General features: G+C 47.7%; 1 protein-coding gene across 4 annotated transcripts in view; it reads right to left on the bottom strand.

The window, feature by feature from the left end:
- LOC306838687 (voltage-dependent T-type calcium channel subunit alpha-1I-like) overlaps positions 1-16,975 on the bottom strand; it is a 129,283-nt gene that overhangs the window by 25,191 nt on the left and 87,117 nt on the right. For all 4 annotated transcript variants that reach the window (XM_079367008.1, XM_079367010.1, XM_079367009.1 and 1 more), the window contains exons 11-27: positions 13,345-13,496; positions 12,599-12,784; positions 11,056-11,173; positions 10,830-10,985; positions 10,530-10,620; positions 9,375-9,529; positions 8,547-9,263; positions 7,931-8,031; positions 6,638-6,761; positions 6,466-6,534; positions 4,734-4,912; positions 4,498-4,624; positions 4,116-4,241; positions 3,936-4,025; positions 3,660-3,852; positions 3,060-3,211; positions 2,087-2,196 (exon numbers count right to left, since the gene is read on the bottom strand). In XM_079367008.1, the coding sequence (XP_079223134.1) occupies positions 2,087-2,196; positions 3,060-3,211; positions 3,660-3,852; positions 3,936-4,025; positions 4,116-4,241; positions 4,498-4,624; positions 4,734-4,912; positions 6,466-6,534; positions 6,638-6,761; positions 7,931-8,031; positions 8,547-9,263; positions 9,375-9,529; positions 10,530-10,620; positions 10,830-10,985; positions 11,056-11,173; positions 12,599-12,784; positions 13,345-13,496 (2,846 nt within the window). The remainder of the gene's footprint in view (positions 1-2,086; positions 2,197-3,059; positions 3,212-3,659; positions 3,853-3,935; positions 4,026-4,115; positions 4,242-4,497; positions 4,625-4,733; positions 4,913-6,465; positions 6,535-6,637; positions 6,762-7,930; positions 8,032-8,546; positions 9,264-9,374; positions 9,530-10,529; positions 10,621-10,829; positions 10,986-11,055; positions 11,174-12,598; positions 12,785-13,344; positions 13,497-16,975) is intronic.

Raw genomic sequence — 16,975 nt, forward strand, 5'->3', positions numbered from 1 at the left:
CTCAGTCTCAGACTGGGGCGGACTCTGGGTTGTAAATCCAGACCATCACTGACGGGCTTCATCCTTAAGCATCTTAAATTCATTTGTTTGTTTTTAAATTTTAAATCTAAATAAATGACACTCCTCCTGCGTTTCTGGACTTGGTCTGGTCTTAGTCTCGCCCTGCGTTGGTCATGGTCTTGGTCTGGTCTCGGTCGGTCTGGTCACTACTCCTTTGGAGTATTTGAGTTGAAATGATCATAATCACTCTTCATGTTCTTTAGTTTCTGTGATGGGCGTGACGCAGCACCTGACACACACACACACACACACACACACCGACAGTATATTGTGGTATGCATGGCAGTGTGTTTGTGTGTTACTCACTACTCCATTGACCCAGTTCTACAGCTGGCCTGATAGTGAACCCAGCTTATAAATCAAACTCTGCACATGAACTTGCTGACACGACACAAACAGAGAGCCAGCTGATTCTCTCCGTATCTGCACTTCTCATTTCATCTCCTTTTTTTTGTCTCTGATTGATGCAGCCTCGCTCCTCTTCCCAAAGTCTCTCTCTCTCTCTCTCTCTCTCTCTCTCTCCCCTTCGTCTCCTCTTCTCTTCACCAACACTGGGCCAATGACACTTCAGCACCACGAGCGTGATATAAGGGCCCTGCATTGTTCTCCCACTGTAATTACTAACAACACATTCCTGAAAAGAACAAGACGTCACTCTCAGCGCTGAGCACGCTGAAGTGATTGACAAATCAATTAGTCTGGGATTCGACTAAATGAATGTGGGAGCCGAGCCGAGCCGAGGTGTGTTATTCACGGAGGTCAACCAAAGGTCAGAACAGTGCGTTGGAGTAAAGGCAGCAGAGAAGCAGAGAGACATCTGGGAGTGAGACTCTGGGTTCATTTATTCTCATCAGAACTGCCCGATGATTTCACAGAATCTCCTGACTCGGATTCTTCCGCTGCACGCGGCTCCTGGTTGGTAAATGATGATGTACTGCTGACCTATAAGAACCAGCCTGTAAACACAAGCACCTGAGACTCACTCCAGCAGGGCGGCGTCGTCGTGGGCAGGATGGATCCTGGGTGATATTTGTAAAACAATCTGATCTGTTCCACTTCAGGGAGGAGTCGAGTTATTAAAGAGCTCAAATACATCATCAAAGCTGTCGCTCCTTCGTCCCTTCATCGTGATCAAAGCAAGACGCAGATCTGTGGAGCCAATCACACTCTGAGCTGAAGAGGAGTTTATGTTGAATATACATCCATGAGTCCTGATGATATCTTTAATGTTTAACGTTCATATTAAATGTGCGATGAGTAAACATCGTGTAAAATCTTTATTGTTAACGATGATGTTTCACACAGGGGTTCTGAGCTGCAGGGCCGGGACCCAGAGGTGTGCATGGAAAAAAAAAAAAAGTCTGCAACGTGCTTTCAACACATTTGGTTCAGTTTCCTGCTTCTGGCAAATAATTTGTACATTTGAAACATTTTTCAGTAAATAAATCCGATTGATCAAAAAAAAAAAAAAAAGAGGAATTTGGGTTGTGATTTTTTTTAACGGAGGAGTCGGTGATCGGTCCTGAGGCGAGATGAGATGTTGAGAACCAATGGATTAGTAGTAATACGAGGAACATGAAGCTCATTTTTCAGTGTATTATCCTAAAAAACATTTCAGCCCTCAAAGATCAGAGGAGAAGCTGACTGACCGTCTTCATCATGTCTGTCTACGTCTATCAGGACCGCAGAAGAAGAAATCCCAACAAGGTACGCAATGACAAGCTGTTTCTTTTGTGTTTTCAACAAATAAGCACAAAGATTATAACATCACTGTGTCAACCGTTGGCTGTATGTAGAAAAGGACGGTGCAGCCTCAGCCTCCACCTGCTGAACAGGATGAAGCCAGAATATGCCCATTCACTCATCCTACCTTTAAATGCTGAGGAGGCGCAGACAGCAACCCAGGAGAGCTGTAAATGTTTTGGAGGCGAGGTATTCCACTGTCCGTTCTTTATACAGCCAACGGTCTCCAAACACACACACACACACACACACAAATACAAAGAAACACACACACACACTGTACCTCTCCTTGAAGAAGCGGCGAAAGCCGAAGGCAATGAGTTTGAGCACTGACTCCAGCACGAAAGTGGAGGTGAAGAAATAGTTGCAGTACTTCAGGGCGAGATCCAGAGACTAGAAAGAGAGAGAGTAAAAAAAGTGGTACGTGTGTGCATGTGTGTGTGTGTGTGTGTGTGTGTGCAATGGAGCATCAGCCACATTGGCAGGGGCAAAATGTAGTAAATGTCTTCCTGTTGTTTGTAGAGTAAAATCAAGCATGCCAGAGGCGAAGTCCCATTCACAGCAGCACAAATATTCATGCATTCATTATGCCTCTGCATACACACATTTTTTAAGGGAAATTACATTTGCAGAATATTCAAATATTCCAGAGGCAAGAATCGGTTTAATGTTCTTCAACATCCAGTTGAGCTGCATGTTAGTTTGAATGCACGGACCTGCAGCTCCTCACACGGCTCTGAGATTTATCCAGCGCTCGCTCACTTTCAGGAATCCTTGCTCTATTTTTAAAGGTCAAACGTGCATCTTATCTCAAGGACGATCGCTTCTCTCCCTACACAAAAAAGGACTCTGACGCTCCATTCATCACACGTGAATGGACAGATACCTGACCTGCACTGCTCACGCCGTTTCTGACAGCAGCGCCCGTCGAATCGGCCGCGCAATCACAGAGCTTTTGTGTGGAGCGGAGCTCACTCACAACAACCTGAATACAGTTTCACGGTGGTTGACCGGTCAGTGATTTCATTGTGTGTTCTTGGAGGTTTCGTCTGGTGCAGGAAAAAAAAAAAAAACTGCAGCGAAGATAAATCACTGAGTCCATCTGCTTCTGACGGTAGAAAGGGGACGGGAGCTTCGGAGGAAGTTGGGCCTGACTTAGAAAATCTTTAAGTACGTATTGAAACAGCTTCCCTCACTCATCATCAACCTTTATCTGCAGACACCAAACACACACAGAGCTGAAGCTCCCTTCTTACATGAGGCTGATTGTAGTGCTCTAAGGACATGGTGATGACGTTGATTGCGATGATGAAGGTGATGATGAGGTCCAGGTAGTGGCTTGTGCACAGTGTGTGGATCCACAGGCGTAACTGGCCATAGTTGGCATAGTAGGGCAGCTTCTGGGCTTCTGTTGGTGGAAAGAAAAAGAAGAACAAGACAGCTCGTGAAGCAGCACGTTGGAGGTGAAATAAAGCAGAGTGAGAGAGGCCGCAGTGTGTTCTTATCAGGGATGTAAAAACTGCTGAACTCTTTGAAATGCAAAATGTGAAAGCTTTTGATGGAGCTGGAATAACTAGCAGCAGAACAACATTTTCATATTGCAGAACACACGAGCAAATGTGACGCTTATTGTTTGTGTGTCGCGGTTATTTGTCTCCATCATTTTTCATCCCGCTCGTTTTTTTTTTTTTTTCTCTGTCACAATAACGCCTTTGTTTTCACTCACTGTGTGTTTGCTTCCAACTCTTGGCCTATTCCATGTTCCTTCTATTCAAGCCAAATCAAAACAAAAGTCTCCCCCGAGGAGAGGGAGGAGCAGAGGGCTCCTCCTCCTCCTCCTCCTCCCGCTCCCTTACTTCTCCTCTTTTTCTCCATGCGCCGCTGACGCTTCTCCTCGCGCCTCTTGGCCTCCTCCACCTCCTGGTGCTGCCGGCACTTGTGGAAGTTCTCCACCACCACGCCGACAAACATGTTCAGGACAAAGAAGCTGACGATGAGGAGGAAGGAGATGAAATACAGCAGCATCCATGGATTGTTGTTTGTCACCGGCTGGGGTCAGAAAAAAAAAAAAAGTGGATTAGAGGAAAAAGATTTGGACTCTTAGAAAATGATGCAGTGTTGTCTGACATTACCTGTTGGTCTACACCCACAGCATCCAGGCCATGATACATGATGTTAACCCAGCCATCCTTTGAGGCAAGTACAAACAGAGACATCAGCGCCTGGAGGACACGAGGAGAGAGAGACGGAGACGTCACCTTCACGTTCTTCAGATACTCATTGATAGGCATGCGAGACGCTGCGTCCTTTACCTGTCCCAGGTTGTCAAAGTTGTATTTATGATGGACCCACTTGTAGTTGGCGAGCAGACAGTCAGACTTGTTGGTGATGTTTTTGACATCGGGCCCAAAGCAGTAGAAGAACTTGCCTTTAAACAGCTGGAAGTACAAATCTGGTGTGGTTACTCGTGTGAGTGTGAAATAACAAGCTGCACACGGGAGAAGGTGCTGTGAAGGGATGAACGACGACTATGTGATGTGCATGGAGGTTTTCAAGTTGCTTAGAGAGAGAGACGGGGGGGGGGGGGGGGGGGGTGATAATGACTTAATGGCAGTAATGTGCAGGAAATCAAAACAAACACAGCTAATGATTTACACACGCATGCATTATTCATGGATCAAACAGCGATCATACCTGCACGCCAAGGATGCCGAAGATGATGAAGAACGCACAGCAGATGAGGACTATATTGCCGATAGGTTTGAGGGAAGTGATGAGGGTCTCCACCACCAGCTTCAGGCCTGGAGCCCTGCTGATCACCCTGCAGGAGACAGAGGATAAGACAAGTTTATGTCTCTGATTGTAGGAGGGACGCACGTTACTGTTCCTTTAAATCCGTTAGATCGAAGGCACAGAGCGGCCACACATACCTGAGGGGGCGCAGTGTTCGGAGCAGCCGGAGGACTCTCAGCACACCCAGGATCTTGGCCCCGCCCGCCATGGACACGACAATGTCAATCAAAGACACAAAAACCAGAAAGCCGTCCAGAATGTTCCAGCTGCTCCGCAGATAAGCCTGCTCACCCACATACAGCCCCATGGAGACCACCTGGAGACAGGGCAGAGACACTGAAACAACTAACATCTTCTGACTGAGCTGATGGTCAGCTGATCTGCTTTAAAGCATTCTATTGGCCAAACAGTACACTATCTATGCCTCCTTATTTAAACTGCTGCCTGATTTTGCAGCTTCCTCTGGAGGCCCCGTTTGCGTCCCTCCTCCTCCGCTGTCATTGATGCTGCTCTGTTTGGGTCTGCTGCTCATCGCCCTGCCTTCAGCTTTCCCTGGATGCACGGGAAGGGCAGGCATGTTTGCTGTTCCCGACCCGGCGAAGGGCAGGAAGACGTACAGAACAGAGCCACACAGCTCTCACAGGCCCGACATGCACCACTGTGCAGAGCACACGGTCTGTTTACTGTACAGTCTGATGGTCACTGTGAGAGTGTCTGATGATACGTCACTCCCCTCGGACTCAAATCGACGCGGTGCAGGATTGTGATGCGCGTGCACACTGCAGCTGAGGAGCAGCGTCTGCAGCATCCCGCCTGCGCAGGCAAAAACATTTGCAACTGACATTTGAAGCTGTTTGCAGAGTATGGGATAAAGCTTCAGAGGGACTGTGGGGGTTAGTGCGCAAACACGTCGTGATGTTTGAAAGATCAGTGGCAGGCAAACATCCGAGGACGAAATGCCAAAATGTAAACGGACTGCTTTGTACGAAGCATCCAAACACACCTTGAGTCCACAGTTCAAATCATTCTGAAGATGCACGGATGTATAATTTAACACTTTATGATAAGGAACAGGAAACAAACATTTCTTATTCATACAAAGACAATTATAAATTTTTTTTGGAGAGTGCTATGTGAGGTGCCTCATTAAATAACACTCTACAAATGTTTGCAGCATGCTGACTAATTCTTCAAGCCGGCCGCACTGTGTCTGCATCTTGTAAAAGCACTACAGTGTTCGGTGGAGTCCTGCGGAGAGATTAATGCTCCACCAGCAAACACACATTACAGAGACACACGAGGCTCCGACAGACAGAGACACAGGGGGAGACGTGTACAGCTCGGCCAGGGGGCTGACAAGTCTGCGGCTCCTTGACGGCCCGGGATTGGTTAATAATTGATCGTGGGAGTGCATAATTGATGGCCCACTTGTGCCAAAGCCTTTCACTGAGAAAACACAGACAGTGAAAATAAAGATGTGGTGAGAGAGAGAGAGAGAGAGAGAGAGAGAGAGAGAGAGAGTGTGCCTGAGCGCGCCGGTGAAAACAGAGGCAGCGCGAGGAGACGGAGACTCAAAGTTAAAACAGAAGCCGTGGACTTGAGAGAGGACAGGGAGGAAGCAGAGTGTGCTGGAGATGGATCACATCCATACAAAGGGAATAGGCACTAATTAATGACACCGCCTAATTGCTCTGTTCTACAAGGGAACATGGGAATTGGCAAGAATGGAGGAAATGAGTTTGGATTTCGGTGCACTGAGGCAAAGTCAATTTGAAGAGAGAGAGACCGGAGGGCACAGGAGGAGGCAGACATAAAAGATGCTTTCCACACTCATCTGTAGATGTGGAGAGACAGGTCGTAAAATGTTACCTTGAGCGTCATCTCGCCCACAAAGATGGCAGTAAAGATGTAGTTGGAGATGGTGAGAAAGACTCTTTCCTGGTCAGACAAAACAGAGACGAAGAGAGAGAGAGAGAGAGAGGTCGGTGCAAAAACCATCCAGTAAACACAAACAAATAAGACATGTTGCAGCTTGATTTACCAAGCTTCCCTGCAGGATCTTGGGCCTCTCCAGGGCGACTGTGATGCAGTTGGAGAAGATGAAGGCCAAAACCACATAGTCAAACAGCTTATGAGCGATGATTGACTGACACATCTGTCTGAACCTGGAGTGGGAGGAGATGATAGGAGAGAAGAGATTAGTGGAGAAAAGGAAAAAGAGAAGTTTTAACAGGCGACAGGAGTGTGAGAATGCAAAAAAAACAAAAAACAGACTGACAACGAGGGTGAAAGAAAACAGAGGCTAAAACACTCTTCATAAAGCCTCCGATTAAAAGCAGGGAGCCGAGTTTCCTTCACATTCAGCTCCTGTTTACAACACTTCTAACACTCCCCGAGCACTCGTGAGCTTCAAAGGAATCACGGTACACACACACACACACACACACACACACACACACACACGTAAAAGAAAGAATGGAAGAGACGCAGAAGGAGATGGGACGTAGAAATACTGAGCGTGCATTTTCAAAACTTAGCATGTGACACAGTGTGCTGCCAAAAAGCAATTAAATGTCTTTGCTGCCGTGTTTACTGGAACGGATGATAAGAAACGGGCTGAATTGAATGGGCTGGGTGGGAGTGGGAGGTGGTTGTGTTTATTGTAGTGAGTATTTTAGAACAGGCGTGGAGACATTCGATTGTCTTTTATTGAAAAACACCTCCAGGACGGGATCCAGCGGAACATTTCTCCTACAGATAAAACGTCACATTTAAACATATAGACAGTTTCATGGATGCTTCCTGCTCTCTTTACAAGCAAACCACACAGGGATCTTGATCCCCCCCCCCCCGACATGTGTTTCTGTCATGTCGTCTTGCATAGAATGAAGTGGGACGTCTCGTGCTGATTTCAGATCCTCTGATATCGTTTGAAAAAAACTTACATGCCCGTCCGTTGGTGCCGCAGTCAATTCAATTCAATTTCAAAAAACTTGATTTGTCTCCGGGGGGGGCGCACACACACAGAGCAGCGAACGAACGACAGAGCAGCTATACTAAAGTTACACCGAGAAAATAAAGTGACAAAAAGTAAATTGTCAAAATGTAAGGATCACACTGTCGTTAGCATTAGCATTAGCTGTCCTCCACGGGCCAACTTTATAAAACAGCTGATACAGGAAGTCACCAGGACTGAGGCACGAGGACAGAAAGAGAAGTACAAGCTAATGTGTGCGTAAGGCGATTTAAACCACAGTTTGGATTTGAAGACAAATTGAAGACGACGTCCTCGCTGGACGCTCCGGATGCACGAGGGCTGACGAGGGTGACTCACTTGTTGTCCGGGGAGAACAGGAACACGGACCAGTCCTCTCGGCTCTCGCACCACTCCGGTCTGTACGCCTCTAACATCTTCTGGATGCGGAAGCACAAACTCTGCAACACACACACACACACACACACACACGAGCTCATCCAATGCACCGTTCACTGTTTATACAATGAAGACTGTTTATATCCCCTATATTAATTATTTACTTCTATAGCAATAGCTCGGAGCGTCTTCCAACTCTCCCATCTGCACAGCTCTCTCTCCCCCACTGTCTAAATAGTCCTTTCTAATTAACCTTGTTTCTCTGGTACACAGACTTGTTTACAGAGAAAACAATGGGACTCCCATGAGGCCCAGGTGATAGCGAGAGCATGCTTATATAAAGTATTTGGAAATCCTACACGAGAGAGCAGACTATTATTAGTGCCGTGTTCAATTTTTACACCAAAGTTAATGGTCCGCTTATCGAGGATCACAAGGCTGCAGTGTGTCTTTGTTCTCTTTGCATGCTGCTACATGAACGCTCGTCTGCAGAGTCGTACGATTGCACAAGCTGCACTTTCTTTCCTCATGCTGTTACACTTTCATTCCCTCCCACGTGCACTTGACAGGAACTCACATAGTCGATGTCATCATCCAGGTCCTCTTGGTTCTTGCTGCGGTTGTTGACTTGGGGGAAGACTTCCGCCATGAGCTGGCTTTGGGGGGTCACGCCTCCGGCCTGCTCGGTCTGGTTTCTGGGAGGGGGCTGCAGAAGCGAAGACAGAGGAGTCTTCCCATTACAGTCTTGGTGTACCCCAGTGAGGACACCGAGACTGTCGAGCCCACCGCCTCCACTGATCACCACCCCCCCAGAGAAGCTCTTCTTCCTGTGGGGAGCATGGAGCATCACGGGGGGCAGCTGGTGCTGCGGCTGTCCTGGAACCTGCAGCAGGTGAGGCAGCTCCAGCGACAGAGCTCTGCGGTCCCTCCTGGGTGCAAACTGGCCCGCAGGCACGGGCTGAGGAAGGTGAAGAGAGCGAGGAGCCACAGCAGGAGGCGAGAGGAGAGACTCCTCCTCGTCTGGAAGGTCACTGTGGAGGTGGCGGTGTGGCGACGAAGAGGCACGGGGACCACGAATTCGCAGGCTTCCTCCGACAACCCCACCGAGAGCCCCCAGGCCGTAGCCGTAGAAGGGCCTGGCAGGAGAGGGAGCGAAGACTGGACTCGCTGTGGGAGAAGAGGAGGAGCAGGGACGGCATCCTCCAAGGCTGTTCCAGCTTGATCGACGGGCCCATAACGCCTGAGGCTGGGGAGGCAGCGGGCGACCCCAGCTTTGGTAACCTCGACCCGGGTACTGGAAAGACAACAAGACAGACTAAGCCACATTTATGAAGAAAAATATGCAGAACAGACAGAGGGGACAGATGCTGTTTACACCCAGCATGAGGCTCGTCCTTCTCCTTACCAAAGCCCGCTGCTCCAGGTTGGCCCTACCGAGGGAAATCACACTGTTCTTCCTGGAGCCCAGAGGATAGGTCAGCCTTTCTCCCTGGAAAAGACAAGGTGGCAGCGCAGGCAAGTCCAGGTGTCCGTTTGGGGTGAGAGTGCAGATCTTTGGGTCTGCAGGAGAGAGAGAGAGAGAGAGAGAGAGAGAGACAGGTGCTGATGAAGAGGAGGGAATGGGTAATTCTGTTTCTTTTCTACGTGTTGTTTCACCGAGGGGACGAAAAAGTTGCATCGTGTCGTAAGTGGACGAGCGGAGACACCAATCAAAGAAAGGAGACGTCTTGCCACCTTCTCATTGTTTTACAAGTAACAAACACTTGTTAGTTTCCATCAGTGAACATCAACATGTCTCAGAGTCATGAACGTGTGGCAGAGGAAGGTTAAATGTACTGATTCATCTTTGAGGAGCGGCCCGTGTTTGGTCCGTTCTCACACATTGACTGGATAAATCTCAAGGTGCCATTAACATTAGAAATGTGATTTCTCTTTCAGTTAAGCTGCCATTTAAAAAGGCACATTTGGGCTCAGAGGAAATGTGATCACAAGGAGGCCGCCCTGAAGCGCTGCTAAATGCTCCTCTCTGCCGCACCACGCCTCGGCTGCTCCTCGCTGACTTCACTTCTGTCGCCTTCAGGGAGAGGAGCGGAGGAGAAGAGCCATCAGTCACGCATTATCAACGTTTGAGCAGCTTACAATTTTGAAAAAGGTGCTAAGCAAAGTTTGCTGTGGAAATCAGACGATGGTAAAACTGTTGATGCTAAAAGGCAGAAGGAAACACGAGCCACTTCCTGGATGGACGGTTGCACGGTGACCAAAGAGCACGCACGTCTTCTTCTTCTTCTACCAATCACACGAAATCCACACAGCAACCATGTGCACATCAGCGTCGACATGATGGACTAACAAAAGTGAAATGAAGTTAAATGTTGACGGATCCTTTTGCGTTTGGGAGAAGCAGAAGTTTAGTAATTGCACATTTGTAAACGAGGACTCACAGTCTGAAGGCGCTCGCCTGCGTTACGAGGGTGAAACGCTCATAAATCTTCAGCGGGGAGACGGAAATCAATCTGTAGTTAGCATAATGTGCAGTGAAGCTCCGGAGGGCATTAAATACCTGAGAGATGCAGAGAATCTTTCTGCTTATCATTCTCCTCAAAATTACACGAAGACCTGTCGTCGTCGGAGTAGGAGCGATTTGCATCCCCCTGTTAGGTAGAGAGGGAGGGGGGAGCGTGGAGGAGGAGGAGGAGGAGGAGGAGGAGGAGGAGGGGGTATGAAGGAAGATGAAGAAGGAGCAGAGAGTTGGACAAATTGTGAAACGTCATTATCTTCATATTATCTAAGACTCGTCCCCTCGAGCGGGTCCCGTCCTGCACGATCTGCACAATCCCCCCAAAACAACAGGAAGTCTTACCTCAGCTTGGAAACCCTCGACCAAGATGGCCACCAGTAAATTGAAGAGCACGTAGTTCCCGAATGTCATCAGAGCCACGAAGTAGAGCGCCGCAAACGGCGAGGTGGACGCCATCCCGTTATACAGCACCATGTTCCAGTCCTCCTGAGTCAGAATCTACAGAGGACAAAGGCAGGTCAGGTTCTGATCCAGTGTGTGGACGTGTGTCCGTTAGAAGCATCGGTACCTGAAAGACAGTGACGATGGCCCAGAGCAGCGAGTCAAAGTTCTTCCTGTCAGGCACCGTGTCTCCTGCCTCCGTCTTCAGACTGAACTTACAGCCAAAGATGTGCATCCCCAAGATACTGCAACACATGAAGAGGGATGAATCCACTCTGAGCGTCTGACTTTATGTGTCTCAACCTCTGTGTTCAAACCAGCGGGAGAAAAAGGATTAAATGCACAATTCAACAACCTACAAAACACTAAACGGCAGATTAGCCTGTGTACAGAGGCTTTAGTCCTTGTGATTGGACGACCCGGGTTCAAATCTGACCTGCGGCTCCTGACCCGCCTGTTGTTGTAAAAATAAATCTCATATGAGAATGAATATGAGCGCTCTGATCCTTACACATGTATTTGAATTAAGACACACGCTGCTCCTAAACTTGCAAAGCTCTTTGTCTGCACGTTACTGTCCACCCAACAACGGCGTTCAGCACCGAGGCGCTCTTCAGAGAGGAGAGGAGGTTTTAAAAGCTGAAGTCTAAACTGCAGACATCTGGTGTGGCTACATGTTTAGGCCTAGTGCTGCTAGCTCGCGTGCCATCTGTGTTGGCACACCTAGGCTGGACTGCTGTGCGCGCACACACACACACACACACACACACACACACACACACACACACACACACACACACATACACACACACATGCACACACCATGCACACACACACACACACACACACACACACACACACACACACACACACACACATGCACACACCATGCACACACATGCACACACACCATGCACACACACACACACACACTGGGGTATGAGCAAGAATGGATCCAAAGCGTTAAAGTGCCGAGGAGCTCATTATAATAATGTATTTGAATAACAACAATTCTGTAAATATGGTTCTAATTTTCATTATCGCACACTGTGAGTGTGTGTGTGTGTGTGTGTGTGTGTGTGTGTGTGTGTGTGTGTGTGTGTAGGTGTGTGTGTGCGTGTGCGCATACTGGTGATTAATAAGAGCAGGACTTATGTCCTATATAATTGCTGTTTTCATGTTTAATGGAAGCTGCTGTATAGAAATGAAATTCATAGAACAGTTAAATTAAGATTTCTCCTCCTCTTCATCATCATCATCATCATCATCATCATCATCGTCATCGTCAGATCCTGGACACATTTTCATCTGGACTGATCAACAGCTAACCTGACAGTTTGGGTTTGTATTGTGGAGAGAGAGAGAGAGAGAGAGAGAGAGAAAACCTGGGCAGAGCTCCGATGATGTTGATGCAGAAATGAACTCGGATAATTGGAAGTTAATCCTGTTATATTTGCACAAACTGTGCTGAGGCCTTCAGCTACGTCTGCCTGAAACAAGCTCCACCAATCTCTCTCTCTTCTTAATCTGCACATTCACATTTAATATTAGAATGGAAGTGGCCGACTGAACAACACGCTGCTGTTAATTATCAGGCAGAGAGACACGAGCTCCCTTCCCCCCTCTCTCTCCTTTTCTCATCAACACTTTGTGCAGCGCCGCTCGCTTACCTGAAGATGAAGATGAAGAGCATGAGCAGCATGCAAAACGTGGCCACGTTGTCCATCGTCTTCATCAGCACCACCAGCTGTCGCCTGAGCGCCGGCATGAACCTCACCAGCTTAATGACCCTCAGCAGTCTGAAGGTCCGCAGCACCGACAGGCCGCCGTCCGCCTGCCCGATGATCTCACACACGCTGGGGTTGCGTTGATGGACGTTGGACACGTTTGTCGGACGCATGGACACAGACCCGGCGAGAAGGTGGGACATGTGGACGCAGAGTTATAATTGTGGAGGAAGGAGAGAGAGGATTAAACGTGAATATGAATCAATAGAGGAAAAGCAGCAGATAAGAAAAGATGAGATAAGAGGATTAGTCGGTCCTCTGTACACAATAATAATGAGCAGCTACTGCAGTTTTTACCACCAAAAATCCTGCAGTGTATGACATCATGAACACAACTAATCCACTCTAATGTGATCAAAACAGCTCCTATGTGTAACATTCGCCACAACCCCACACACTGCTCTTCATCATCGTCAACAATTAATCTGAAGAAATCACAACGTTTTTCGGCCCCTCTGGACCTTTGTCAAGACGCGTTATCTGGATTCTGTCTTTGCAGACAGAAAATCACACCACGACTTTCAGGGTTAAAAACTGCAGTTCCCTGAGAGTCCACTTGAGGCAGGCTCCAACGCCCAGGGAATCCCACACAACACTGGTTACCAAGGAAACGGGTGTGTTTCTCAGACCTGATGATGACGATGATCCCGTCAAAGATGTTGTACGGGTTCCTCAGGTACTCGAAGAAGCCGAACGCCGTCAGCTTCAGGATCATCTCCAGGGTGAACATGCTGGTGAAGACGATGTTGCAGATCTCCAGGACATTGGTCAGCTCGTCAGGCTGGAGCAGAGAAACAGGGGAAAGGGTTCAAAGACGGAGCGGTGACCCGGGTACGGGACCAGAGGCGTCACAGTCAGAAAGTCAAAGCACTTGTGCACACGTCACATTTCTCCAGCGAGGTTGAAAAGGCTGCCGGTCAAACTGTCCCTGACATGAAAAAGGGATTTCTCTTTTACCAGGTAAATACAATTGATCATAACACCTTATCTTAAGCCGAGGGGACGGGAGGAGATGTTACACAGCACAGCTGTTCAAAGGAAAACTCAGACATGATACATATGAAGATGAATGTGCACAATGTGTGTGTAGCACATGGTGTCAGACACCGGCTGAACAGGAGAGCATGTTATCTGGAATTGGCACAAACACACACACACACACACACGCACACACACACACACACACACGCACACACACACACACACACACACACACACACACACACACACAAGAAAGAAACAAAAACAAACATGTCAGTCAGTCCTGGGTTCATTTCCATTTTTATGTGTGTTTGTGTGCAGAAGTAGAGCTCCTTTATTCAAGTTTTCTGTGTGTGTAGGTGTGTGTGTGAGTGTGAGTGTGTGTGTGTGTGTGTGTGTGTGAGTTATGGGAGATATGGATCAGATGCTTTCTCTGATACCCCCTGTGAATTTCAGTTTCACAGCCAGCAGAGAAAAAGCCAACTAGCCCTCCCAAAGCTAGCAAACCATGTCAGAGAAAAACACATTTGCAGCCCTCCCTTCCTCTAATCCGCCTTTCTCCCAATCTATCTCCATCCCCCGACTTCTCTTTCTCTTTCTGAGACTCATTATCAGGCAGACCATCTCTTCCCAATCAATATCCTGCTGTCGATCAGAGGAAGGAGAACGGCAGAAATAGGACCCGGCTGAAGGAGAGGGATTGTTTAGGTGCCGACGATGACAGAGAAGAGGAGAGGGAAAATACTCTATTAGAGACGAGAAGGAGAACTGATAAAAAAAAAAAAAGGAAGAAAGGTGGAGGAATTAAGTCCAGAAAACCAGTCTAAATCTCATGAGCACAGTGCTTTAGTCTGGGAAGATATCCACTGCGACTCTGGCTCCGTGCTGGAGCTGACATCTTTAAGCACACTGAGGTCGAGACGAGGAGATTTTACAGCCACTGAGAATCTGAGATCTTTCACTGATGCTAATTTGTCTGGAGTTTAGGTCCATTTTGCATTTGTCAAAGAGTGAATCCTAAAGTGTCTTTAAAGATCCCTTCTGTGCAGACTCTGGCTCCCGTCACAGAAATATTCTGTTTGTCACGGGAGGAGGCGGAGCCACGCTCGTCCACTTGTGTTTACAGTCTCTGCTCTTGACATTAGCTCAATGTAGCATCAGGCTGCTCGGACGGATACTTCACTCCAACGTTCAATTCACTGAGCTGGTTTTCACATTTTTGCACGACGTGATTCAGCCCTGTGTGAAACCTGCTGGGTTTGTTGAACATGGCGGCGTTGCTGCACAGGCAGTCTATCCGATAAGCAGTTGTGATTGGCCTGACTTAAATCAGGTCGGATGGAGGTTTCTCTAAACGGGCGGCAGCCAGACACATCTGCCAGAGCAAATAATACATGAGCTGGCAGATTAGTCGGCTTCCCCGGCTGGACCTTACTCACCACTTTTAAAAATAGGACTTGATGAAACAAATAAAAGAAGAAGAAGAAAATACAAGATGAGCTGCGGTGGAAAGATTCAGCAGTTAGCTTTTACACTGACCTGCACGTCCACAAGTCCAAACACACAATATGAGGTTTAGTGCTACGGACCGATCACATCCAGACTCACACAGAACATCATCATCCCTCCCTCTGCTCTCTTACCATGCTCAGAATCCCCTCCCTGCACCTGTGACCTCTGACCTTTACCCTCATGAATACTGTTTCACAGTTTAACCTCCCCTGCACACATCCTCTCCCTCCTTCTTTGCTTTCCTCACTTCACTTGTGGATGTCGCTAGAATATGAATGACTGAGTTTTAGCTTCCAAGGCTGCGTGTCAGTGTGCCAATTTCTCCTCAGCACACGCACACACACACACACACACACACACACACACACACACACACACACACACACACTCATCTTCAGACTAGTGATAGATTTTTTACTATTTTTGATTTTTTTTTTCATTTTGATATTTTGATGTGATTAAATTTTTGCACTGTGTGATTCTTCTTCTGCTGCGTTAGTGAGATTAGGAGGATTATCTTATCTTATCTTTCTGATGTAAATACTTGCTGCTGTTTTTCATCCTGCACTGTGAGCCGATGCTGCAACATTTGGTTTTTATCTGCACTGTAAAGTTCAAGTTTGAATGACAATAAAGTCTTATCTTATGCAACCGTCATATAGACTAACTCAAACTCAGGCTAATATGCAATTTTAATTAGGAAGCACGCTTCAGTGGAGAACAGAGTCGGGAGCAGCTGAGGCCGTCTTGTGGTTGGAAGTTTCAGAGTTCCTGCTTCAGAACAAACTTGGATGAGCTTTGACTTTTTCTACTGCAGAGAAAAAAAAACCTCCCGTATCACTCACACACACGAGAAAGACTCCAGAGACAGACACATCTGTGAGTGTGTGCATGCAAATGTTTCTCAGTTCTCCATACATGCCGACTTTGACACACAACAATCAACACACACACACACACACACACACACACACACACACACACAGGGATTCAAACAGAGAATCATACAGGGGATTGGGCTGAAAACTGCTGTGTAACCGACGCCTGCCTCACTCTTCCCCCTCTCTCACTCGTCTCCTTCTCTTCCTTCCCCCCACACATCCCTCGTTTATTTTTAGAGTGTTCAGAGATGAGAGAAAGCAACTACTCTGTGCGCTGTCAAAGAGTGAGTGGGTGGTTGGAGAAATAAAAGAGGGAGAGAGAGAGAGAGAGGCAGACGGAGGGTGAAACTGAGGGAGGTAAAAAGGAGTCAGAGTAGATGAGACACTCGGGGTAAGACGGGAAGGAAGGAAGGATGGAAGGAAGGAAGGAAGGAAGGAGGGGAGACAGCAGGGAACAAAGGAGCAAGCGGGGAAAGAAATGTGCAAAAGCAAGATGCACAGAGGAATTTATAACATCGGGAGGGAGCTGGAAGTCAAATTAAGTCGGAAGGAAGCATGAGAGGAAAAAGTGCAGAGAGAAAACAGAGAGGGAAGAGAGAAGGCTGTTTTATGTAAGAGTCGTCACTGTATGTTCCTGCATGTTTTTCAGCTGGTGCACAACCACAAACATAAACAAGCATTCTCTTTGCTAACATGCACGCAGCAGACACAAATGACAGTGTTCTGTGTTTGTCTGCACGTGCACATGTTGGTGCACACCTGCCTGCTCGGCCTCGGAGGAGCTGAGCCCAGCTCGGTTTAGTCTGCCGCCCGGCTAAATGTTTACACCTCTGCGGGGAAAAACCGCATGACACTGACGCTCCACTCCCACACTCATCCCTCTGAA

This window comes from Symphodus melops, assembly GCF_947650265.1.
Source record: "Symphodus melops genome assembly, chromosome: 17".
In the NCBI taxonomy this organism is placed as follows: Eukaryota; Metazoa; Chordata; class Actinopteri; order Labriformes; family Labridae; genus Symphodus; species Symphodus melops.